At 52.4% G+C, this 26,219-nt stretch overlaps 1 protein-coding gene and 1 pseudogene across 1 annotated transcript; one reads left to right on the top strand and one right to left on the bottom strand.

The window, feature by feature from the left end:
- Positions 1-214: 214 nt before the first annotated feature.
- Positions 215-5,781, bottom strand: LOC119056806 (40S ribosomal protein S6-like; annotated as a pseudogene).
- SLC41A1 (solute carrier family 41 member 1) lies at positions 3,974-25,267 on the top strand. Its single transcript, XM_037155337.2, has 11 exons — positions 3,974-4,369; positions 5,944-7,003; positions 13,540-13,647; positions 14,722-14,793; positions 15,417-15,561; positions 15,704-15,850; positions 16,460-16,607; positions 17,466-17,545; positions 18,462-18,596; positions 19,340-19,488; positions 22,670-25,267. Exons 2-11 carry the CDS (start codon positions 6,623-6,625, stop codon positions 22,853-22,855), a joined length of 1,551 nt encoding a protein of 516 aa, XP_037011232.1. The 5' UTR covers positions 3,974-4,369; positions 5,944-6,622; the 3' UTR covers positions 22,856-25,267.
- Positions 25,268-26,219: the final 952 nt, after the last annotated feature.

A 26,219-nucleotide genomic window follows, 5' to 3' on the forward strand; every position in this document is an offset into this window, starting at 1 on the left:
ACCTAATGGTCTTCCATCTTCAGGATGGACATTATAGATCATGGAGAAGTTAAAGCCAGATCTGGTTTAAAGAAAAAAAGGATTTCCGATGGAGAGGTAGGAACCAGATCCTGCAACAAGTCACCTCTTTTGGAGAGGGAAAAGTGGTGTTTTGGTTTGTTTGTTTGTTTTATTTTTATGTTTGTTCTTATTTATTTAGAACTCTGAAAATAGCTCATTTCCGACTGGACTGAGACCTAGAGGTGGAAGCTTTCAGGGAGGACAGCCCACGTCTCTCGGCAATCTGTTCCTGGCCATTTTCTTTGGTCTCCTTCATTCTTTCAGCCAAAAGTGTAGCCTATTCTGCAGCCTTGTTTCTTCAGAGCAATATGCCGATGTTTATGTTGCAGGACATGTGGAGTAATAAGACACTGAATCTCGGGTGCTTTGGTCCTAGCTTTCTTACTTTTTTTATTTGGGGACTTCCCCACAACTTATTGGCACACATCATCTTTAGAGAGAATGAAAAGTCTGCACACTCTGCTAGCTCTTTTGGGCCCTAGGCAACAAGGCGCGGTAGTGGCAGTGAATATTTTTCCCCTTATTTTTTACAATGACCAAGTTGAGAACACTGAGACTGGCATCCACCATGCAATCCCAAACAGATTTGCTCTTTCTCTCTCCAATTCACCTTCATCTATAGCAGGAATGCCCCTTACTCTGCAGCTGGCAGGCAAGGCCGTGAGGCAAGACACCCTGCTTCATGGGGAAACCTTGCTTGCCATTCCCACCACTGATATAGATCCTATAAACCTTCCATTCTGCACCCGGAGCATCAGCCGCAACTTCTGTGTTCACACATTTCCGATAAAAGGTATGAGGTTTATATTCCTCATCCACTTCAATTAGTTTCTGGCAGCCAGTAGCTGGGAAAGAAATATTCAGCTACACCCTGAAGCAGCCAACCACCTCCAAGGCACCACAAAAAAGAGGAGAGAAAAGTGTTTCTGGGGGTAGAAGAGCTCTTGGCTGATAAGCTTTAATAGTGGGCCTGTCTTGAGGAAGAAGGGTGACCTACGTAAACTTTGGAGGTGCACTGTGATGCTCACCCTCACTCTCTCCTCTACACCACAGTGTCCTCCACCCCGAGTCTCTCCTTCAGAAGCATCTGGCTGGCTTGCTACCTGCTATTTCTGCTTTTTCGGAAGGGAAGAGCTGGGTGTCCTCCCCTTTCCCAAGGCCACAGTTGTCTGGGCTGGAAGGAAATCTGCTCCCTCCAGCTCCTCTTGCTGTTTGACCCTAGGACTCAGCAGAACACATGGCAAACTACCTAGATGAATCTCATCCATCTCATGTATTCAATGCACCTATTGAGCACCTACTAAGTGCCAAGAACTGGGAATACACTAGTGATCAAAATAGACATAAAGCATAAAGTCTTGTCCCAGTGGCCCTGAGGCTTCAGAAGACCTAAAAAACTGAGGTCTTCTGTATTTATACACATATAGAAATATCTGCAATACCTATAACCAACAAAGGACTCATATTTGAAATAGAGGAAGAACTCCTACAAAACAGACAGAAAGCCTAAGAGAAAACTGCCCCCCAAAGCAGATAAAATACTTGAACAGATATCCAAGTAGCAAATAAATATATGAAACTGTGTTTAACCTCATTGGTTATCAGAGAAATATAAATTTAAACCTCAGTGAAATACCACTATATAGATACCCGAATAGCTAAAGAGTTGAAATCTTTTTAGCTTGACAGTACAGTGTTGATGAAGATGTGGAGCAATTAAAACTCTAAGATACTGCTGGCAGGAGTGTAAATTAACATGAGCACTTTGGAAAATTATTTGATAGATATACTAACACTTAAATATATGCCTACTTGATGACCCAGCAATTCTGCTCCTAGGTATGTATCGTAACAGAAACATGAACATAAGTATACCAAAGGACACAAACAAAACCGATATAGCAGCATTATTCATAAGAATTCCAAACTGGGAACAACCCAAATGTCCATCAACAGAGTAATAGATGAGTAAATTGTGGTATATCCATTTAATGACATGCACAGCAATGAAAATGAATAAGCTGACCGTATCACATTATGCATTAATTTCATCAATATAATATTGTGTGAGAAGCCAGACACAAAATGATACCTAATGTTTTATTTACATAAAATTCAAAAGCACACAAAACCGATCTGTAGAGTTAGAGAGGGAGAGAGGGTGGGGCAGTGACTGGGAGGGGTTATGGGGGGGCGCTTCTCAGCTGCCAGTGATGATCCAGTTCTTGCTCCGGGCGGCAGTTACACGTATGTGTTCACAACTCGTTGACCTGCACACTGAGGCTTTGCACTTTCCCCAGTCTGGTGTAACTTCAATTAATTTTTTAAAAAACCCACAGGAGAGGAGAGCCGTTTTCAGTTGAGGGGGCGGAAAAGGAAGGTGGGAAAGAAATAGGACGGAGATCAAGATTTCCATAGAGGTGGCTGAGCTGTAGCAAGATTAAGAGGGGGCATGAGGACTGTTTAGGGGAGCCGGGCAGTAATTGTCCCCAGCCCCAACTCTAAAGTCTCCAGGTACATCATTCTTAATTCCATACCCAACCTTACAGCCTCTAAAGTAGATCCTCTGGGGTAAAACCCACTGTTTCTGAGCAGCTACTTCTATCTCCAGGCCGAGAAACCCAACGTTGGGAGCTTAAACTGGGGTCCTGAGAATAGGTACTGTGAGATTGCAGGCCTCTCATGCAAATGTCCCAGCAGCTCAACTAGAATAATCCTGAAGACTGGAGTGGGAGGTAGGGACCAGGATGTTTGTGTTGTCATCCTTGTCCAAAGGAAGTACCTGGTTGCTGTGTTCTCCTACTCTCCCCCCCCCCCGCCCCCTCTCTTTCTAAAAAGCAAGCCAAAAGCTTCATGCCCAGCACTGTGCTCTCCTCCCCCGAGGCACATCTCTACTCCAAACCCAATCCAGGGGTCTGAAGTCACGCTTGAATGCCCCCCTGAGCCACTTTCCGGGAGGAAAAGGACAGGAAGGAACCACTGGTCACAGGTTCCACCGATAGAAGGGAAAACTCGAGGGTGGCGGTTCCTTTGTGGGAGAGGTCACACCCCCTGCACAACAACATCCCAAAGAGAAGCAGTACTGAGTTTGTGTTGAAGAGGTGGAGATACCCCAGGGAGGAAGTGGCAAAAGGCTAGATGGGAACACCCCTCTTTGATCCCACAAGGTGCGTCAGGGAAAGTTGGATTTCGTTTAGCCCGAGATGGAGACATCTCTCTCCATGCTGCCACCAGGTTCAGAGGGTCAAAGGAAGCCGGCTTCACTCCGCCCCGACCTCAGGTGGTGTGTGTGGGACCGCAGCCGAGAATCTGACATATTTTCCCTCCCCTCCGCCCATCCCCACCCTTTTCAAGGCCTGGCCTTTTTAAGGCCGGTTCCGTTCGAGCTGAGCCATCTGCTTAGAGGAACGCGAGATGTGGCGGAAGCACGAGGTGACAAAGCAGCTGGAGAGGAGCCGTGACCAAGAACAAGCAAGGTAGGGACGGTTCTTTCCGTGTATGGAGCACGGGGAAGGAGCCCGAGAGCTCCACAGGGTAGTTTCCCAGTCTTCCCGAAGGCCAAAGGCTCAAGGAAACACTCAGAATGCCAGAAAGGTCGCGCACTGGTTCACTGGCGGGCGAGGGAGGCTCCGGATGGCGTGGGTGGGCCCGAGGGAAACAGTACAGCGTGATGACCGCCAGGCAGCGGGAACCCAGGCCGCGGCCGAGGGGCACTGGGACCGGCGCGAGCTCCGCGTGGGGGCACCTCGGGCTCCCAGTTCCCGTCACCCCGCGCACCGGGTTTCCCCGATGCCCCGCCCCTCCGCACAAAGCTAAGAAAGGGGCCGGACGAGGCGGAGCCCGCCCCCTTCTTCACCTCCGATTGGTTGCTGCACTGTCCATCCGGAATCTATTTTTGATGGAGAGGGGGTGCCACCCACTCTGCCCCAGATCTCGTTTGCCACTAGCAGCCAACCAGTCAGGCCCAAGTCCGCGGGCCAAAAGCGATTGGGGGCGAGCGAGCTCGGCCCCACAGTCCCTTGTGCCCCCGCCCCGGCCCAAGGCAGTGTATCCAACCCTCCCAGCCACTTTCCTCTTGTGGAAGCGGAGCAGCGGCCTCGCTGTAACGCAGAGGCGAAATGTAGCGAGCCGGGGGTCGTGGCTGGACGCTTGCCTTGGTTGGGGGTGTGGGGGAGGGGGCACGCTGAGGGCCGAGGAAGACTGGCGAGGAAGAGGAGTGATGAGAAGAGGGGGAACCCTGCACCCCCCAAGACCACGGGCCCCTGCTGCCACTCGCCAGGCGCCCCCCTTCCTCCTAAGCGAGGGGCAGGTCAGTCCCGTTGGGGTGCGCGGCAGGGGTGGAGGGCGGGAGTCCTGGCGCGCAGCGCATTTGTTGAGTCTGAATCTAGGAGAGGCAAAGGAGGACACCCATTTACTTCTTCCCCACCGTTGGTTTGGAGATAGTAAAATGGATCTTTGTGTCCCCTCCTCAGGGCACCCTGGTTGCGTTTTGCTTCTTTTACCCCACGGCCTTAGGCCTGTCCGAAGTCTCTTTACTGGAAGGAGTGGTGTAAGGGACTGGCTTTTCTTCCTGCCAGTCCCCTTTCAGGGTAGGTGGCCTGCGTGGAAGACAGGAGGAAGAGGGAGGGTCAAGTTTTAGCAGACTCAGAAACTTTCCTGGCACAGGAGCGGCGGACTCCCTCCTGCTCAGAGGCTTCCTCCTGGATCTCCAGTGAGTGTCTTTGAAAGAACCGCAGGACTAGGTTAAAGGCGACTGGAAGAGGGGATCCTGGTGACCTGAGTCCATGGGCCAGTTCCTGGAGTTGGACCCACCCTTTCCCAAACTGGAGTTGACTAACTGTGTGTGTTGGGAATAGTGAAGGACCTAGTCATCTTACCTTGGGGAATTCCTTTTAAAGTTATTTTTTAATTTTGTCAGAGTTGTTCTGGTGACATGGAATAGGGTGGGATCAAGGCCTGGGGGGTCCTTTAGGCAAAGAAATGCTGGATCATTACAGCTAAAGAGACATGTACTTGGGAGCAAGTGCATTTTGGCTTATGTTGCTTTGCTTTAATTTTTTTAATTGGTGCTTTTGGGGTATTTGTTTTTAAAGAATTTTAGTATATCCAACTCTCAGTAACCTGGGGAACAGGGGGAACGTGGGAACTGAAATGTGTGCATAATAACCAGTAGTTTTACCTCTCTCTCCTCCAAGCGAGATAACGCCCTTGTCCTATCTGACAAGCTCACAGGGCCCCGACCAGGAGGAGAGAAGTAGAGACAGAGGCCTGGATCCAAGTCAGCGTCTGAGCTTTTTGTAACACTGTTGACTCTCAAGGGCAGGAGTGGGTAGGACTCTGGCTTCTGGCCTTGGTCTGGCAGGCTTGCCTTGTTGCCCTGGGAGTCCTCCTATTTATTTTTTCTCAGGGGCTAGGGCACTTGGGGGGTCTGGGGACCTTCACTCAGTGATCAGATTTCTCCCTGTTTAATTGCCTGGTGTGGCTGTCTTGGGACTGTAAACAATCACGTTGTACAGTGGTGTGCCTGGGAGACCGCATCTAAATAATCCTGGGTTCCTAATGGACATTTAAGAAGGTGTATCCCCAAGACATCCCTGCCCACCCCCAGTTGCTGAAAAGAAAGTGTCAGGTCTCCTGCACAGCATCTTCCCCACCCCAGCTGCTGCCACTGCCTCGATCCCTGCGGGGTGGGGTGGTGCTGATTTTAAGGACTGTGGGCATAGTGCCCGCTAGGCCTCCAGATGATGCGGTGCAAGGATGGTAATTTCAGTGAAAAGGACAAACTCTTCATGCCTGGCTCATGCCCACTTTTATGCCTCCCAATATGGTCTGTCTTTTGCTGTATCACAACACTCTCTTCCTCTTGTCTCCTTCCCACATAAGGTGTTCCACACAGATTCTCGTGACTTGAAGGAGCAGGGATTTGGGGAGCTTCAGGGTCTTCCCAGGAAGGAAGGAAATCTCCAGAAGAAAGGTGAAAGACAACAGACGGTGCCCCAGGACCAGCAGAGCCTGACAAGCTGTGGGGAGCTTAAGGATCCCAGCCAGAGGTGTGGGAAGAAGCCACAGCTCTAGGCCCAGTCTGCCTTCTGAAAGATTTGAACTCAAGCTACTTTTCATGAAAGAAGGGCCACCTCAGAGGGTACCCCAGACTTGGCTGGGCTCTTCCAGTCTGGATGTCCCTGCTCTGAGAAGCCTGCTGCTGAGAACCAAAGAAGATAAGCGGTCAGATTAATTTTCCCCCGGCCCAGCACTGGACGACAGAAATCAGGCATCTGCACCCCTAGGGGCTGGCTGCTGGGTCTAGTGAAGAGTTTCTGGTTTTCTCCAGCTTGTAGTTTCAGTGCTTGATGGGGCTGCCTGTTGGTAGATCAGTTTTTGCAGCGCCTGGTATGAGCAGAGAGCCGTGGGAAGAGGTCCCTCGGCACCCAAACCTTGGTTCACCCCAAGACTAAGTTCTTTCCCGAGTTAGAGAGGGAGAGAGAAAGAAAACGAGAGAGAGAGAGAGAGAGAGAGAGAGAGGGAGAAAAAAGTTTCCCCCTTTCCATCTTCCCTTCCCGTCATGTCCTCTAAGTCAGAGCCAAAGGACATCCACCAGCTGAACGGGACTGGCCCTGCTGTTTCACCCTGCTCTTCAGATGGCCCTGGGCGAGAGCCCTTGGCTGGGACCTCCGAGTTCCTGGGGCCTGATGGGGCTGGGGTAGAGGTGGTGGCGGCGGCGATTGAGTCTCGGGCCAACGCCAAGGGGGTTCGGGAGGAGGATGCCCTGCTGGAGAACGGGAGCCAGAGCAATGAAAGTGACGACGTCAGCACGGATCGTGGCCCCGCACCGCCCTCCCCGCTCAAGGAGACCTCCTTTTCCATCGGGCTGCAAGTGCTGTTCCCCTTCCTCCTGGCAGGCTTTGGGACTGTGGCTGCAGGCATGGTGCTGGACATCGTTCAGGTAGGACCTGCGAAGGGCAGTTCTGACTGAGCCTTGGGGCCACCTTTCCTCCTGACAGAGCTTTCTCCACCTCCCCGGCAGAAGCAGCTGCAGCTTCCAGGAATACTGTTTCCCTTTGGATCATGTCCTCAGTTTCTTCTTGGTTTGGTTATTTACTACAAAAGTCTCAAGGAGACCCAGCAGCCCTGGAGAAGTGGTCAGGGCAGTATTGCTTAACAGAAGCAGAATAGGCCCCAGGGCTCAGGCTTGGAAGAGGAGGGATGGAGTGGGGCTGTCGCCTGCCATTCCTCCAGTCATTCCTCCTAAGCCAGCTCAGTAGGAGACATTTAGATGGGTCTCTTCTTTTGCCTTCACTTGAGGTTTCAAGGATACCCAGAGCAGAAAGCTCAGTTTCAAGTCTCCTCTCCATCTCCCTGCTGGGCAGGAATTTGTCTGGCTGCCAGGAGGGTCTCAGATTAAGCGGGAAGGTTTTTAAAGGCATTTTGGGTTGCTAATCTGCTTGTAACCTTGGCCCGCTCTCCTCCGGGAATGGGGATGGGTACATGCTGTCTGATGCATGCCTTGGGGGGTTGGGTGGGGTGGTGTGATAAGACCTAGAAGTGCTGATTATGTGACATAAATGGGAACAAAATGTAACCAAGGCCTGGATAGAACTGGCCTCTTGGCTCCGCAACTGTCTTCATGAACCCGCCTCGGGCAAAGAGTTCTCTTTTGAGGCTATTGGATAGAATTAAGGATAAGAATAGAATTAAGGATAAGAATCGATAAATTCTGGAAGATAAGAGCCAGGGACGTGCTATGTTAGCACATTGTGTGTTAGCACGTACCCAAATGCAGGTCCGAGAGATAGTTAAAGTCTTCCTGCTAGACAACAGTTTTTGAAGCACAATAAGGCACACAGTGCTTTCTGAAGATACTGCATCGAAGTGAATCATTAGCAGGTATCGAATTCCTGCTGAGTGCTGGGCTCTGTCCTAGGTACTCAGAGAGATACCTAGGCCGGGGGAGATCTTTAGGACCCCTCAGTGCGTCCCTGGCCATGAACCTCAGGGGGATGTAGAGCTCAGCATCCCCTGTGCTAGTCCAGCCCCACAAATCGTGCATGTGGTGATGCAGAGTCCTGCTGGTGGGCCTCCCCGTGCTCATGTCCCAGGGAGCTGGGGGTAGTTGGTCCTTCTTTGACGTGAGTCCTTCGGGAACCGTGCACCTTCGGTTGCTAATGAGGGTGTTGTTTCTGTCATGCCAAAGTGCCCCCTACTGCCTCCTCTCCCCTGTAACCTGTTACCCTGAGGACTGTTCCTCATCCAGGTGAGGAAGCCAGCTTGGAGCTGAGGAGGGCAGCTCGAGCTCTGGATTCCTCTCACCCAGCGGCTGCCTCTCCTCCTTGGGCAGTGAGTGGGGGGTAGTGGGAGAAGGAGAAATGAGACTCGGGTAGCAGTTTCTCCGCCGCTTCTATTCCTTACCTGCGGCCTTAGCTCTCATGTGTAGAGTTTTTGAGCTCTGGTTTGCTGTCTACAAAGGGGTACAGAACCAGGGTCCAGTGGGGAACTCAGAGAGGGTGGTTTTATTTTCTGGATGACTCTGGTATGAGGCGCACATGCCAGGCTGCTGTGCCAGAGCCATAATCATCTCCACTTTGTGGGTAGGGAGCCTGTGACTTGGAGCAGTCAGGTAACTCGTTCTCAGTCCTCCGATTCAGAGCCTGCCTGCACCGTTAACCTCTGTGGCCTTCACCATGGCCACGATTCACCAGATGGTTAAAGATTCCGGGAGGAGTCTGTTCTCTTTGTCTTCCCCTGAGCAGGGTGAACTGAAATCTGGAACAGTTGGAGTTAGATTCTACAGTGAGCAGGAACAAAAGTTCTTAGAGGGCCCTCTGCCTTCCTATCCTACACACCCTGAGAACTCTACAGCTGGAAAAAGCTCTGACATCTTGCCCCACACCCTGCCACCCCCACAAGCCCGAGACATTGAGAAACCTAGGTAGGGAACCTTTGGAGCCTGCCCAGTGTACCCACAGAGGGCCAGTATTTGTCCTTGGTGTGGCACCTGAGCTCACTGCAGAATTAGGTCCAGTCGGTATGGGTGACAATGGTTTGATTGTCTTTGTCCCCCTCCCCCAGCCGCCCTGCCACAGCCGGGCTGGAACAGGCCCTGCAGAAAGCTGCAGCGATATCATGGGAGAGAGCGGGTGCAAAAAGAACAGGGCATGGGACCAAAGGGGGACTTTACTCTGTACCCAGGGGAACAGAAGGGGCAACTGACAATCTCAGATTCAGGAAGAGCAGGATGATTTCTAAGGATTCCCGCCTGCATTCCCCTTCCACGAGCTGAGACGGCCTTCAGAGGGCAGAGTCTGGGAGTGCTGCAGAGACCCGGGCCGTCCGGAGGAGGCGGCTGTAGAGTGTCCGCAGTGTTCCAAGGCAGCTGAGCAGAAGTCCATGTTGGTGCAGATGCTTCGTTGGCTCAGGGCCCCCAATCTTTATCATCCACTGCAGAGGACCCAGTCTCTTCCTGGAAAGCCCACTTTTTTTTTTATCTCCTCTTACCTGCCCTCTACTCACTGTGTACAGCCAGCTCTGCTGGGACGTGAGGGGCTGGCCTACTGACCCAAAGTAGGAAAAGGGTAAATGGACTGTGACCCACTCTAGTTTCTAGTTTCCCCACGGTGGCTGAAAGTTCCTACAGTCTCGTTTGGGAGGAAAAGCAGGGTTGGGCCCGGTGTTGGGACAGAAGGGGTTCGACTATAGTCCTGGCTGCTGCAGGGCCTTATTTTGTCAGCCTTCTGAGGGATGGGGGTGGCAGAAGGTGGTATGTGCACATTCACTGGAGTTCCCAGCTGTGCTGAGACAGGTGGGATTCCTAGGTCCTTATTTTAACTCACTGCTCATCTGCTGAGGATCCCAAGGAAAGTAGACCGCCTTCCCCAACCACCTCCTTCCCTGGCTTTCCTTCCTACTCTGTATGTGGGAGCACCTACAAAGATGAAAGTAGATAGCAAGCATGAGCTTGGGAAAGCGGATTGGGAAAGAGGCATTCTCTCTCTCGTCTGGCCTGCTTTCGTGTCTGGGGCATTCCTGGGCAAGACACTCAGGTCCCGTCTCACTTGACCACCACTTTCTCACACTTTGTACAGGCTCTGTGTCCTGGCATTGCCCTGAGGCCCTTTCCTGGGACAACTAGAGGACACCTTCAGGGTTGGGGAGGGAGGGAGGCTCAGATAGGTGAAGACAGGGCTTACCCTAATCTGATCTGGAAGGTCAACTCCAGTCTCACTTCCCAAGTCCTCCCACAGTCTGTACTTAGAACTTATGTCTGCAGATTTCAGGCTCAAAGTATTGACTGCAACTCTTCCTGCCTGTGACTTCCTTTGTTCCCCATTGCTACCCTCCCAGAAGGGAAGAAGTTCGGGACACAGAGCAGTTGAAGGCAGTCAGAAGTCCATGTATGAGGCTGGAGTCAGTAAGAAGTGGAAGGACAAAGAGGAGGTTCTGGCAGGATCGCTGAGATGATGGCTCTGGGAAAGGGCATGGAAAGCATGGGATTATTTCTGAGTGAAGGTGGGCGGTCTCATCCCTCACCCCCAGAACTTCAGGGGCCAGTGAGCCCCCACCCCCTTAAGGAAGAACTGGAAAAGGGGCTGCATTTTTAAGAAGCACGGAAATGTGTAGATACACCTCCTCATCCCGCCCCCCAGGGGAGCCCTGCCTCCTGGACCTCCCCCTTTCTCATCCCCAGCAGAGCAGGAAGGTGTGAGTGAGGTTTGGCTGGCAGGACTGGCAGGTTCGACTTCAGGGGCAGGCACTTCCAGGCAGGATGAACAAGATGGGTCTGAATTAGGCCAAAGCAGGAAGGGACACACTGTCTGCCCCTGCCACAGACTACGGACCCCTGACCTCAGGGCCACCCTGCTCGCAGCCTGCTTCCGCATCACCAGCATCTCCTCCCAGAGCTCTGTGTGTGCGCGCATGCCCTGAGCTGCATCTTTGAGAGGGTTTTGTGGATAAAGAAAGAATGTGTGTAGGAGTTGGCTGCTCTGACCCAAGTGCCAACTTGCCATTGCTGGGCTAGACTCTGGCTGAGTGAGCTTCCAGGCTGCATCCTGTGTGCATCGAGAGAACTTGCTTGTTCTCCTCACCTGTCTGTCTCTCATCTTAGTGCTGCTAAAACCCCACACCTTCTAGGTCCTTGTGGGTCCTTGCGTAATTAAAGGGGGGCAGGGACTTGGGATGTGCGTATGGTGGCTGCCAGAAGGGCTTAACTGAGCATCATATGTATTTTTTCTTAAATAGTTAGAAAGACGAGCAGTATTCCTTAGAAACAGTTCAGGAACTTGCATACACCTGGAGTATATCTTTCTGGCTCTTCCCCTTAGCCAGTATGTATTCACTACGCAGTATGTATACCTACCTGGAAAACTAAGTTTTTCACAGAGCTGGCAGCCACGGTTTGCAGTGAGGAGGGACTATGAGGCTGTGCTCAGAATGGAGCTTTGAAAGCCCACAGTGGACCACCCTCTGAGGGGAGGGGAGCAGAGGGGATTCTTCTGTCTCTGAAGCTACTTATCCAGTCTAGGTGAGGAAGGAGGAGGCAAAGCAGAGCAAGGCCAGGCCTGCAGGGACCTGGAACCCCAGCGGTGTGTACCAGCATCCAAGAGTAACAGTCCCCAGGGCACATGGGGCTCACTGGGGCCACCTTCTCTGTGGGGTCCTGGGGGCGAGAAGGGATTCAGATCCTCTCGGCCTTTGCAAGGCTCTGACTCTTCCTATGGGTTCCCGAAAGCTCAGCAACTCTTACTGGGGAAGAGGAGCTAGGGAAGGGGGTTTCTGAGAGGGTCTTTCCTCAATAGAGTCCTAGGCCCTCCACCTGTAGGGCCAGGCCAAGGACCCAAGCAGGGGTTCTAGCCCTAATAAGATGAGCCCTTGCCCAGAGCAGGGCCCCTACCCTGCTAGTCATACACACACAGAACTCTTGAGGAGAAAAGGGAGGTCCCTGCCTTGTAGGACTGACCCCCAGTGTCCAGCCTCCCCTGGTCTCTAGTCCTGGCCCATTCCCCTCTGATATTCTCAATCATCTTTTGTTAATTGTGGTTAAAAAAAAAAAAACACGTAGCATAAAATTTACCATTTTAACACCTTTTAAATGTAAAGTCAGTAGTGTTGAGTACTCACGCTGTTGTGCCACCATCAGCACCATCCGTCTCCAGAAACTGCCTTTAGAGATCATCTGATCTTGCCCCTTCATTGTATATTGTATAGCCAGGAGCTTGAGGTCCTTGTACTTATCCGAGTTTGCCCCCGGCCCTTGCGGGGAGGATGTTGGAAAGGCAGCGTCAGGCCCCAGCCCGTGCTGTCCCCCCGGAGGCCACAGGCTGTCAGTCCAGAACATCACAGTGCTTTGCCTCAACCTGCGACCTGCGACCTGAGCGCTTCTGCCTGGTCGCCTGGCCCCACCTCCCTCTCCAAACCTGAAGGCTTTCCATTCTTAAAACAAATAAAGGAACCCACATTGCTGCCAAGGTCAGGGAGGGAGACGCAATTCTAGCCTTTTCTACAAGTCCTTGGTTTCAGTTACAACTAAAGCAGCTTTCAAATAGCCAATCCTGGCTCCTACTTTTTCCTCTGAGCACTAATGAGCATCGTGCTCTCTGAACCTCAGTGTCCTCATGTACAAAACGGGGTTACGAAAAGCCCCTGCCTCACTGGGATGTTGAGAGGGTGAAACATGAAGGGCATGGAAAGCACGTGGCCTACCATAGTCCATTTAGTGGATGTTAGCTGATGGAGCTGCTGGGAAAGCCAGGCCTGGCCGCCCAGGGCCAGCGCCCGCGTCTCCTGCCCGCAGCCCCACGCCCTCTCTGCGGGGGTATACTTGCCTCTCCTAGATCAGAAATTGGGGAAGGTATGTGGGGTGAGAGAGCACAGAGGAGGAGTAAAAAGCCTCTTGCAGACGAGCATTTTGGGTTTAGGGGCCACAGTCTTAATTCAGACCCTGTTTGGAAAGAAAATTGCTATGGCTCAGGCCCAAAACCCTTAGAGATAGAAACCAAACAAACTAATCTCAGCCCTGTGGAGCCCAGCTCTCCACAGCTGAGACAACACTACCCAAGGCCGAGGCCACAGAGAAAATGGACTAAAGGCAGAGGGATCGGGGATTACGATTTGAGAGGGAATCTCAAAAGAATTTGGGGTGATAAGCTACCTGGGGTGACTCAGCTGTGTGGGTCCTCACCGTTCGTTCTCCTTTACCTGGTTCCAAGTAGCAGGCTGAGGAAGTAGAGTCGGGCTAGGGAATCCTGACCCCGGAAGAGGCCCTCCACATCTCCCCTGTTCTGGGTGGCAGGAAGTGGGGGCTCTGTCGTTTGGCGCTCCATGGGCTTGGTTTGGTTCCAGGGTTCTCGGAGGAAAGGTGGCTGGTGTGCTTACTCCCTGCTGATTCCATTTCCTCCTCAAGCCCCTGATCCCAGACTATCTGTTCAACCTTGAAGCCAGCCCCTAGGGTCACTGAAATTCCTGAGATCTGTTTTCACCTTGCAGCATTGGGAAGTCTTCCAGAAAGTGACAGAGGTCTTCATCCTGGTGCCTGCACTGCTGGGACTTAAGGGGAACCTGGAAATGACCCTGGCATCCAGGCTGTCCACCGCAGTGAGTGTCCTGGCTGGGAGGCCTGGGGTGTGCAGAGGACTCGGGGCAGCACAGAGCCAGGCTAGGAGAGCACAGCTGGCCTTTCTCAACTGCTCATGACTGGAGCCTGGGGCTGGGGTGGGCAGGTGCAGGGAGATCCCAGGCTGGGTGTCCTGCTCCTGGCAGGGGCTCCCTGCCCTGAGTGGTTCCCAGGCTCAGTTTCTGGATGTCCCAGAAACTGGACTCTTGCCCCACCCCCTGTTTTGCAGCCTGCCTCGTGACTATTTGTGCAGCTTTGACAGGCGAACATCATGCTGGTCCCTCCACCTGCACAGATGGGGGCCTCCTCTGATCTCCAGCCCTACTCTGCAGCTGGGCCGGAGCAGAGCCAGGCCTTCCCAGCCCCCTTCCCATCCCATTCCTTTTCCCCTATGGCTTTAAAGGAATAGATGAGGAGGAGTGCTCATTGTTCTTACCTCCCACAACCACTTAGGTCAGCCATGACAGTTCAGAGGTGGAACCCCATACAGAGCCCTGGGATGGGAGTCATGAGGCAATAAAACTCAAGAGACTAGGGGAACCAGGTGGCAGGGATGTCCCTACATGGCCACAAGTCTGGAGAAGGCAGCAAGCAGAAAGAAGTGGCAGCCAACCTAGTCTGCCCCAACCTGCCCCGCTCCTGGTCTTTCCCATGCCACCTCGCTCCTTCCTAGACACTCTTGCAGCTGTAGTTCTCCATCAGCAACTAGTCTTTCCTCTCCTAGGACAGCAAGCTGGCGTCAGAGCTCGGGACCCATCAGGTCACTGCAGCCCATTCGGGAATGGGCTGCCCTTGCTCAGTGGCTCTCCTGAGAGGAGGGAAGAGGAGGAGGCTGCCTTAGGAGCCCCCTGCTGCCCCCACCCCACTGCAGGAGCTCAAGGAGCTCTGTCCCTCTCACTCTAGCCCCCCCAGTCCTGCTTCCCTCTGGGGGGCTCATGTTCTGGTCCCAGAGTCTGAGGCCATGTGCACTGCCTCCTGATCTAGGTGGGGTTCTAATGGGCTGAGCTGAGGCCTTTTCCAGCCTGGAGTTCCAGTCCCTGTCCTCCCTCTTCCAGGCCAACATCGGGCACATGGACACGCCCAAGGAGCTCTGGCGGATGATCACTGGGAACATGGCCCTCATCCAGGTAAGAGGGCAGGAGCCGGGGGTTGGGCTGAGCATCCCCCTTGTCCAGAATCTGAAAGCTCAGATCAGCCCCAGCTGGGTCCTAAGTGGAACTCTGGCATCCTGCTGAGCTGGCTTCTCCCAAAGCAGCTTTAGGAGGTAACCAGGTTTCCCAGGAAAACAGCCAATAAACTCCAACATCTGTGTCAGTTCTTGGCTCCCTGTGCTTCAGGGGGCTCATGTGCCCACAGATCAGACTCAGAAGACTACAGTGCTGAAGTGTACTTGACCACCCTTGGCCCCAGGAGGCCTCACAGGTGCTGCACTGGAATCTTTCCCCTTTAGGCCCAGACTGAAGTCTTAGGCGCTGTGGCACTCCACCTCAGTCCCCAGAGGAATGAACACTCACTCATTCAGCCAGTAACATGTGCTAGACTCCTGCAGGGTGCACTGCCTAGTACTAGTGTCTGGTGTGAAACTAAATAAATAAAGACATCATTCCAACTTGGGAGGACTGGACAGTCCCGCCCAGCCTGCCTCCTGGGACTGCTGAGGGCCAGGGAAAGGTCTTGTCTAGTGCTCAGTGGCCTCGGCTGAGAAGCTCGCTGCTCCTGGGGCTCTCTGAGTCACCACTGCCCTCCTTAGGTACAGGCCACGGTGGTGGGCTTCCTGGCATCCATCGCAGCCGTGGTCTTTGGCTGGATCCCTGACGGCCACTTCAGTATCCCTCATGCCTTCCTGCTGTGTGCCAGCAGCGTGGCCACGGCCTTCATTGCCTCCCTGGTACTGGGTAAGGAAGAAAGGGAAGGGTCAAGGGAGGTGGGAGGGCTGCCCCAGACATGGCAACTAGGCCTGGTACCCCCCAGTCTCTCCCTTTGTTGCCACCCCTTTGTCTGTTCTTACCCTTCCTGGCCTCTCCCCTTCCTCCCCAGGTATGATTATGATTGGGGTCATCATTGGCTCTCGAAAGATTGGAATCAACCCAGACAATGTGGCCACTCCCATTGCTGCCAGCCTAGGTGACCTCATTACCTTGGCTCTGCTCTCAGGCATCAGCTGGGGACTCTACCTGGAGCTGGGTGAGGCTGAAGCTATCGAGGGTGTGGTCCCGGTGGACTCTGGGTGGGATTAGGAGACTGGTGATGTGTGTGCAAAGGTGTAAGCATTTCTTATGCATTCGTTATTTGTTTGGAACACAGCTGTAGGTTCTCCCCGCCTTAGAGAGATGCGGCTAAGCGCTTACTCAAGTTCACGCTTGCAGCAGGGCAGGGGGATGTATTTGAGGAATGTGTATGTTCCTGCTGGGTCCTGTGGCTTCTTGCTTCCCTTGGAGGGGTATGGTGGGGAAGGTAAAGGAAAGTAACTGAAGGCTGGAATCTGCTTGTAAAATAAAGAAGGGGAGGGGAGATGGTGATTTCTGGGGATCAGAGCAAGAAACCTAGTATCTGGTCTCCACCCCCTACGAGGCCAATGTTGGGGTGCTTTCCCTTGGTTTTCTCCTCTACAGAATGAAAAGGCCGTCCCCACCCATCTCCCGGGCTTACAGTGAGGGTCAGATGAGGCCACATGTTTTTAGGCCTTCAGTGTAGTGTTGCCGTTGATCTGTTGGGATGTTGGCAGGCTCAGCCGAGGAGAGGTTGGGAGCAGGGAGCCACAGTACTCACCACCCTCTGATATCTGCTTCTCAGGTAACTGGCAATACATCTACCCCCTGGTATGTGCCTTCTTCGTGGCCCTGCTACCCGTCTGGGTGGTGCTGGCTCGACGGAGCCCATCCACAAGGGAGGTGCTGTACTCGGGCTGGGAGCCTGTCATCATTGCCATGGCCATCAGCAGGTAGGACCCGGCCTTGGGTACATACCTCCACCTTTTCCACCTGCCAAAGATTCCCTTTTAAGCCCTGAAGATAGGGAGCATAGTGCAGACCCTGGAGATGCCTTCAATAGTGTATCAGTCACATGTCCTTCTATTGCAAGTGACAGAAACCATCAGAAATTGGTTTCATTGAAGATGAGAATATATTGACATGGGGAACTAAAAAGGCACAGCTGGATTCAGGAGCAGAAATTTTATCATCGGGCCCCAGTATCTCCATCCCCTGGCTCTGCTTTCCCTCATGCTGGCCTGCAGTTCCAGGTTTACACTTTTCTATTTTTACTAGTTTCAGTGGTAAGAAAGAATCTTTCAACAATTTCACAAAGTCCCGTTTTAGAATTTCATTGGCTCTTCTTCAGTCACATGACTATTCCTGAGCCAGTCACTTTGGCCATGGGGATGTAATGCTTTGATTAGGTGAGTTTGGGGCCTAGGCATCATTGGAGTAAGGTCACGTGAACCACAGCGACTGAGTTTGAGAGAGGCCATTCCCTGAGGAAGAGCTCAGCACTGTCACCAGAAGGGGAAATAAATACTGAGCAGGCAGAACAGCCAGATTCTCACAAGCAAGTCACCCTGTTGGTGGCTCCTCTAGCCAGCCTGGGAGGTGAGCACCACCAGCTTGCTTGGGGAGCACCATGACAGTTATGAGCAGCAGCTGGTTCTGATAAAAGATACCAGGACTGGAGGACAAGACTCCTAGAAGCCACCTTGCTTCCCTTCCTGCCCAAGGTCAGGTGGGCCTGTCCCTCACATCCCAGGGACTGGAACAGAGCCCTTTAATGGCTTTTATGTCATTTTGTCTTTGCGTCTATGTAGTGTGGGAGGCCTCATCTTGGACAAGACTGTCTCAGACCCCAACTTTGCAGGGATGGCTGTCTTCACACCTGTGATTAACGGTGAGGTCTTGGTCTCAGCTGCCAGGGGAAAGAAGACGGGAAAAGAGGATTTAAGAGGCTTTGTATCAGTCAGCGTTCTAGCAGCAAAGAGAATCCTGCTCAGTTAGTTCAAGACTTGAATGAAGGGTCTGCTCCCAGAAGTGGGAGCAGGGTAGAAGAACCAACCAGAGACGTTAAGGCACCCAGAGATTGGCCACAATAGGAAGCCCTAGTCCTTAAGGGTCCAGGGGAGAAAACAGTGTCACAGAAGCCCGGAGAGAGCCCTTCTCTGTCCGCAGCAGGGGTAAGCTACTGCCATAAAGCAGAAAGGGATCATGGAGGAAATACCTTACCTGTCTCTCCTCCCACCCTCTCTGATCACCTGCTGATGCCTCCCGTTGAACAAACCCAGTTAGATACAGTAGCACGGGGGGCAGGGTAATACAGTCTGCAGAAGCCAGCCTCACAGGGCTCAGCACAGGGAATACATGGCAGGGGTGGGAGGGATGGCAATAACTGCAAGCATGGTTCCTGGCCAAGGCACTAGATTACAGAGCACAGAGCTCAAACCTGCTACCGGGCGTTGGTTACTGGGACCAGTGCATGAGCACTGGGTGCCTGGATCTGCTCAGAGCTCTGGAGAGGGGCTGGGGCAGTGCAGGGCCTTGTCCCCAGGTAGTGTGTGACAGCACATGCACGCACTACACTGCTGGAGAAGTCGGACCCCTGAGCCTGCAGATCTGCCTGCCTGTGTCCTGACTGCCACGTCTCCACAGCAGGAAGGACGGGAGCAGCCTGGGAGAGTCCCTGTGGTGCGGGGTGGGGTACCTTCCTCTTTCTTTTTAATGTCTCACTCTTCTCTTAGGGAATAGTGAATGGGTCAAGCCCTCCCGACTCATCCCTTCCTCCATGTATAAAGTCTTTTGTCTCTCTGCAGGTGTTGGGGGCAATCTGGTGGCCGTGCAGGCCAGCCGCATCTCCACCTTCCTCCACATGAATGGAATGCCAGGGGAGAACTCTGAGCAAGCCCCTCGCCGCTGTCCCAGCCCATGCACCACCTTCTTCAGTCCTGGTAATGGCAGAGTCCCAGCCTCCTAGGTCCATTGCAGCCCTGGAGGGAGGGGCTCAGCAGTCAATAAACTTCACTAAGGAACAGCTGGGGGATAAAACAACTATGGTACATTTACACAATGGAATACTACTTGGCTGTAAAAAGGAGAAATTTGACCCTTTGCAATAGCGTCGTGGATGGACCTGGAGAACATTATGCTAAGTGAAATAAGCCAGTCAGAGAAAGATAAATACCATGTGATTTGACACATATGTGGAATCTAACAAGCAAACTGAAGGAGCAAGCTATAAAGACCAACTCATAGATAGAGAGCAGACCAGCAGCACTGCAGAGGGGAGCATTAAGGGGCAGAGGGATCAAGCCAAAAAGGGAAAGGACTCGTGCCCACAGACCACAGTGTGGTGAATGTAGAGGGAGGGGCGATGATTGTAAAGGAGACAAATGGTAATGGGGGAAATGCAATAAAAATAAATAAATATTTATAGGGTTAAAAAGAAAGAAAAGAAACAGCTGGGCCTGGGTACACAGGTCCTTTTTCTCTGCGGGACCTCACCAGCTGTTGTGAGGGAGATCACAGGCAGGAAAGCTCTCTTCCCGAGATGACCAGAGGCTGGCCACCTCAGGCCACGGAGGTTAGAGGCAGGCAGCTGTCTGCCACCCTGGAGTATGGCATGGTATCTCCCAACTTTGAAAGGCTTCTGGGGCCAGGATGCCTCTTCACCCCTTCTCTTCCCCGGTTCCAGATGTGAATTCTCGCTCGGCCCGAGTCCTCTTCCTTCTTGTGGTCCCAGGACACCTGGTGTTCCTCTACACCATCAGCTGTATGCAGGCCGGGCACACCACACTCACACTCATCTTCATTGTCTTCTACATGACAGCGGCACTGCTCCAGGTAGGACTGCAGGGGCACCGGCGAGGTGGGGCTGCCCTGCAGGGGTGGGAGGGATGGGAGGGGCGGCCCAGGCTTGGCCCGTCAGACGCTCTGCACCTCTATCTGTGGGACTAGATGACAGGTCAACACGGGGCAGGGGCTGGGGAGAACAGTGACTCCAGTGGAGTCACTAACGTGCAGTGTGACTTTAGCCCCAGTGGTAGAGTCATCTCTGAGTCCAGTGATATATTTGTAAGCTGAGAGGAATGAACCAGGGTAGAGGTTTGCAGGCAGGTGGTTGTGGGTCACTGAGCAGGTGGGTTTTGGCCACAGAGCTCCACTTGGCTCTGCTTTGCATGCTGGGCTTCCTTGGGATATCCCTGTGGATAACGGTTTCACAGCTTAGGGGAGGGTCAGAACTGCTCCCTAGATAATCTGTAGGGTCTGGTTCAGCCCTGCCATTCTGTAGGACTGTGACACCTTTCCCTTGTTGTATTATTACATTTATCAACATTTTGTTTTGAGAAAATTGTATATTCACAGGAAAATGGGGAGAAAATACACAGAGAGGTCCCATGTACTATTCGCCTGTTTTCCCCAGGGGTAACCTCTGACGTAACTACAGCGCAAGGTCAAAAGCAAAAAACCAACCCTGATACAACCCACAAGGCTTCCTGAGGTCGCAGCAGTTGCACATGCACTCGTGTGTGTGTGTGTATCACATGTAGTTGTATCACAGCTTTGTGCAGTTGTATCACATGTAGATGCAGGTAACCACCACCGTGGTCAAGACAGAACTATTTCATCAGCACACGGCTCCCTCACACTCCCCCTTTACAACCACACGCACCCTCATCATTACATTTTAAATGTCTGTAGATTTGTGTTTTGGATCAGTAATAACAGTCACATTACAATTCAAAATGTTTTAAAAGGCTCATAGTGAAGCCTCAGTGAGAGGCCTTCTCTTCTGCCCACCCCCCAGCCACCCGGTTCTCCTCCTCACAGGCCATCCGTGGATCCATTTCTTACCTACCCTCCAACTCTTTCATATTTATACAAGCAAACATGTATTTTTCCTCCTTTTTAAGTTTTTTTAAAGATTTTATTTATTTTTAGAGGGAGGGAGAAAGAGAGGGAAAGAAACATCAGTGTGTGGCTGCCTCTCGCACACCCCACGCTGGGGCCTGGCCCACAACCCAGGCATGTGCCCTGACTGGGAATCGAACCAGTGACCCTTTGGTTTGCAGGCTGGCACTCAGTCTTCTGAGCCACACCAGCCAGGGCTCCTCCTTTTCTACATACAGGTAGTCCTGCTTTTTTCACATAACAGTTCATCTTAGAGATTATCCCGCATCGATGTGTAAGGAGAAAAACACCCTGGTTTTGTACAGCTGCATTCTATTCTGGTACAGATGTGTGCCCTAATTCTGTTTAGCCAGTCCCCACTATTGGCAGTCACTTACCTTTCAGCCCCTCACCACCACCTTGAGAAAGGTGGTGTGTTGGGACTTCTTGGCAAGGACAGGGCTGAGAATGAACCAATCAACAATATGCTGTTTCCTCCAAGCAATTACCCAGGTCACCACGTTCTCTTCTTGCAAGTGCATTGGTGGGAAAGAGGAGGGTCTGTCGCTAGAGGTTAGCCCTTGGCCTACGTTGGGAAGGATAAGCCTTAGCTCCATTATCCATGACAAACATGCTGGGGGGACACCGTCACCTCTGCTGTCTTCTTTAGGCCTGTGACGGTCCAGAGCTCGGCACTTACTCCCCACAAAAGCTCTTCCTGACCCGTTGCTGCCTCCTCTCAGTCGGGTGTTCAGGGCCTGCTCAGGAGGCTGAGTGCCGAGACAGCTCCCATTCTCTTCCTGTGCATGTCCGGAAGTCCTCCTGCTGGTTCTTTATTTGGGGCTCTTCTGAAGCTGCTGGAAAGGGTGCGAAGTTACTGGGGGTGGGGGTCCACCGTGTGCTGGTCAGAGGGGAATGTGAAGGGTGCTAGAACTATAGCTTCCGGCCCCCTGCTAAGAAGTCAGGAAAACAACCAAATTTGCCTAAAAATATCAGTTCTAGCTTCTTTATCCCCCAAGACCCTGCCTCTGTGCTCCTTAGGGCAGGATTAATATACCACAGGATTTGCAAAGGGCAGTCAAGGGTAACAACTCCCAGATGACTGTTGGAGCCTTACTGCTAGCAGCCATTTCATTCTCGCACAGGTGCAGTCCTTTGGGGGCCCACGTGTCAGGGGTGGTGCTGAGCATACAGATGATGCGGGTCTGCCCACTCACCCATAGCATCTAGATGAGGTGCATTTCCAACTTAAAAAGTGTGCGTGAATCTTGTCGAAACCCAGGTTCTGATTTAGGAGATTTGGGGAAGGTGGAAGTGGGTGGCTGAGCCTCTGCATTCACACAAGCTCCCAGCCACCACTGACACTGCTAGTCCTGGGCCCACCAGCAAGGTTCTCACCTACATCTTTCTTAGCTGTTTCTAGTAATGGAGGGAATGCAAGGGCACAGGTAAATCAAAGCACAACACAGTTCAAAATGTCTTCTGAAGTGCTATGTACTGTCCACTTTCAGTGTAGCAGACTTGTTCATAGTTCTGTTTTGGTAGGACTCACATTAAATCACACTTGCGTTCTTGGGGCACGCAGCAGCAGCAGCACGGAAAGGGTCAGGAGGAAGCCAGCTTTGGTTAATCAGTTGCTGCTCAGCCAGCTGCACCGGCAGGAGCCTCGGATGGTGTCCTTATTCCCTCAACTCCTAGCAGGAATCCCTCCGTGAAAAGCTAACCTCAGCCCCAACCCCCAGCCAGGCTCCACCATCGCAGGAACTGGAGTGACCCGAGGATAGGATGACCTAGAATTAGAGACAAGAGAGCTGAGTTCCTGCAGCAAGGGGGAAGTTTGGTCAGGAAGCCCCTCGTTTGGTAAATTTGGGAGCAGAATGTAATGATGATGTGGGTGACCCCAGAAGTGCAGCATCTTCCTTTCTAAAGGGCTTGCATTATACCTGTCATCTGTTCAAGGTGGTAGTTGTTGGGTGGAGGAACACAGAGAGGTCACCCTTTGGAAAGTTGAGCTGTCCCCGCATCAGGACTGTGGAAGGCCAAACCCTGGGACGCATGAACGGGTCTGATGGTGTGGCCTCCGGCTTCCCCTGGAGCGGGGCCGGCCGCAGGCTGAACCCTTCTGTCTCTGCAGGTGCTGATTCTCCTGTACATCGCAGACTGGATGGTGCACTGGATGTGGGGCCGGGGCCTGGACCCGGACAACTTCTCCATCCCGTACTTGACAGCTCTGGGGGACCTGCTTGGCACAGGGCTCCTAGCACTCAGCTTCCATGTCCTCTGGCTTATTGGGGACCGAGACACGGATGTTGGGGACTAGCCTGGTCACTCAACCTTCTCCCCACCCTCTGCACTTTCTCCTTGAATTTTGTCTTCTGTTCCCCTTCTTCCACCCACTCCATACCCCCACCTCTTTTTAGGACTTCACCTTGATACCGAATTCTCATTATTTTCAATGGGAATTTTTATACATTGAGCCAAGTTTGTATAGCAAGTATTCAGGCAGGACGGATGGACTGAGACAGCAGGACAAGTAGATTTTGAGACAATCACCAAGTGCAATTTCATGGTGGGTGCCTCCAGATGAGGTGGATTGGGGCAGGGGTTTCCGTCTGGAATCTGGGGACACGCTTTAGCAAACTTAGTCTTGGACCTAATGAGAAACCCTTTCTGAGTGGGCTCTGGTGTTTTTGTTTTCTTTCTCTCTCTCTCTCCCCCCCTTCTTTCTTCTTGAACAGAGGGCTACATTTCACTACCCCCCCCCACACCCATACACTTCTTCTAGAAAAGGACCAACTTCAAGGCCGGAAGCAGGAGACTGCTGCTGTTGGCTCCATGTAACCCTAACCCTGTTCTCTGCCCTCTGGACCAAGGCCCTTCTGCTCTCAGAAAGGGTGAGGTGCACTGACTCTTCGAGTTGTGCACATGCCCCTTACCCACTTGCCGGGTAAGCACCACTAACCCCTCCCAGTCATCTTTTTGCAATAGATTGTCACATTCAGGAAGAAATGAACAGTGGCCTGGTTTCCTTGTTGACCCACATTCACCCATAGGTTTGCCAAGAACTATTCTATTCTCTCTGGGCCCAGAGGACCAATTCTTCATCTCTGTTCACCTTCATCTCTAACCGTCTCTAAGCACTACCTACCCCAGAGCTTGCCAGATTGGGCTCCGAGGTTAGGGACAGGAATGGGTATGTGGAGAATGTTAGGAGGTTGAGGGCAACCAGGGGTGTCTCGTTGCTGCTGCCTTTCCTGAGGACACATGGTCATGTGGTCCCCTTAGACTGTCACCTCCTGAAACCCTGCATTCTGTCATGTCATGGAGGTCAGTTGTCCTCTCTCTCGGCTTCTGCCCATATTCACCATTCATTCACTTACTCATTCAGCAAGTTCACAGCCCCTCCGAGAGGAGGGCTTCTGTAGGCACGGTCTGGAACATTCACTGAGCAGTAGTTACTGAGTGCCTATGTGTTAGGTACTGTACCGGGCACTGACTAGCCAGTGGTAAGGGAAATACAGCTCCAACCTCACCCCATTCCCCAGATGAAGGCCACATGCTCCTTCGAATCTGGCCGAAAAAGTGCCAGATGCCTTGCTGCGTTTGCATCTGTATCAGCAAGCCAGGTTCTGCCTCTGGATCTCCCTCCAAGACCCCACCTCTGTAAAATGCTGACTGCAGCTAGAGCCCCCAGCCCCATGGCTCAACCAGTGTTTATTTCTCTGAATCACCCTTCCTCACCTTCCCCAGCCTCCACCTCTCCTCACCAGCCCCCCAGAAGGGGGTTCAGAGCTAGTAGACTAGCTATCCGCTAGCTGCCTCTGCTTTTCTCTGCCTAGCACGAGGCTGGGAGGACACTGGAGTCTCTGTATCTTACCCACATGTTACTCTGAACAGATCGGAAGCCTGTCCACACTCACACATGTACAAACCTGGGTGTTTGGATGCAGGGTTTTTTCTAGTCTTATCTACAGCCATCCCAGAAACCCTCCCCTCTGTCCCCTAAATGACCCACTTCAGGGGAAGGCCAAAAAATGACCTTGTCTCTTACCAACACCATGCCTTGTCCCAGGAACTTGCCCTATACTTCCAGGTTCCGTCTCCTCTCTCCCTCCATTTCCACCCAGGCCACCTAGTGGAGTCTAGAACCTTAGAGTTGGAAGGAATCGTAGAGGTTACCTAGTTGGAGCTGTGTCCAACAGAGTTCATTAACACCAGCCTGGGCTTGTTTCGGCTCCTTGGGCCTCGTGTCTTGTCTCCCACCTCCAAACGTGTTTGCACACAGGCTCTTTTTGTACAGGCACCAACACCAACTCCTCTGCCCCTGCGGCTGTGCCCTGTGGTCCCCAGTCCCTCCTGCCCCCGTCACACCCTTTCCTTATCTCTGGAGTTTGGCCAGGCTTCCCCAGAAGACTCTGGAGCATCTTCCCTTGCCAAAAATGCCGGAAGGCAGGCACGCCCCCAGCCCTGAATGTGTGAGCAGGAGGGCTTCGGAGCGAGAGGGCAGGAGAGTGGAGTTGGCTTTCATGGGAGACTCATTTCTTTTCCCCTGACTGCACAGACTGCATGTACTTCAGCCTGGCTGCAAGGAGCGACATTGGTTTACTCTCGTATCCTTAAAAAGTTACAGAATTGTGTCTTAAGAGAATTATTTATAGTTACTATAACTGAATTGACAAATGTCAACATAACTGATAAATTATATTTGGTAAATAAAGAGGACGTTTATTTAGCTGGTTGGTGGTTCTTGTGTGTGTCATCGAAAAGCTTCGATGTTTTGGGCCCCTCTGTAGTCCCACCTCCTTCTCACTCAGACTTGGGAAGGGGCCAAAGTGTGACGAGAAATGAGATGTCTCTTCAGTGCAGAAGAAACAACCAGTGGTGTTTGGATGTATTCCAGAAGCCGAGGCAGTGGCCCCAGCTGGGGCATCATGCCAAGGGGTTAAGATTCTTTCCTCTCAGAGTCTTACAATCTGGTTGAGTCAAAATAATAGCTGCTATTTGTTGAATACTTAACATATACCTTCACTGTGCTTGACCCTATGAGCCCTTAGAAATTTACAATTGACTGCAAAGGGTTTGAAATCAGGCCCGGGTTCAAATCCCAGCTCTTCTGCTGCTATGTTCGTGGGGCCTTGGGCAAGTTATTTACCCTCTCTGGGCTTCAGTTTCCTCGCCTGCACTAAAACCTGTTTCTGAGGGTTATTAGGAGACGTTGCTGAGCACATACTAAATCCAAGAGTGCTAGTCAGTGTCGAAGTGAGAGGGAGGGAGGCCAACGACCGGGTGGTGCAGCACACTGACCATAGGTGTAAATTAAGGATGGCTACAGGCACAGGTGGCTGGGAAGGACACTGAGCCAAGTGTTGAGGCTCAGGGAAGTCTGGGAGGAAGTGTGGAAGAACAGGAGTGGGACAGTGGGTGAAGAAAGAGCCACTTGTAGGAATGATGAGCAGGGAAGCAAGTCTGGTTCTTTTGAGAACTGCAGAGAGTTCCATTTGACTGGAGCTTGGAGGACAGAGGGCAGCGACTCCAGACCTTAAGCAGCGACCGCATGTCGGCCCCACCCAGGGCCGACTTGGAAGCCTGTTCTGGGAACCCCTGGGCCCAGGACATGTCCCCCACGGGACGTGTGACAGTATTTGTAGCGTATACTGAATGCTGAGCACTAACTATCTCAGTAA

This window comes from Artibeus jamaicensis, unplaced genomic scaffold (genome assembly GCF_021234435.1).
Source record: "Artibeus jamaicensis isolate MK-2021 breed Jamaican fruit bat unplaced genomic scaffold, CSHL_Jam_final contig_475, whole genome shotgun sequence".
NCBI lineage: Eukaryota > Metazoa > Chordata > Mammalia > Chiroptera > Phyllostomidae > Artibeus > Artibeus jamaicensis.

Excerpts from the sequence above, each read along its gene's own strand:
- SLC41A1 (XM_037155337.2), top strand. The coding sequence starts at position 6,623 with ATGTCCTCTAAGTCAGAGCCAAAGGACATCCACCAGCTGAACGGGACT. Across the intron at positions 16,608-17,465 it reads ATTGCCATGGCCATCAGCAG|TGTGGGAGGCCTCATCTTGG; the intron begins GTAGGACCCGGC and ends GCGTCTATGTAG. Across the intron at positions 17,546-18,461 it reads CTTCACACCTGTGATTAACG|GTGTTGGGGGCAATCTGGTG; the intron begins GTGAGGTCTTGG and ends GTCTCTCTGCAG.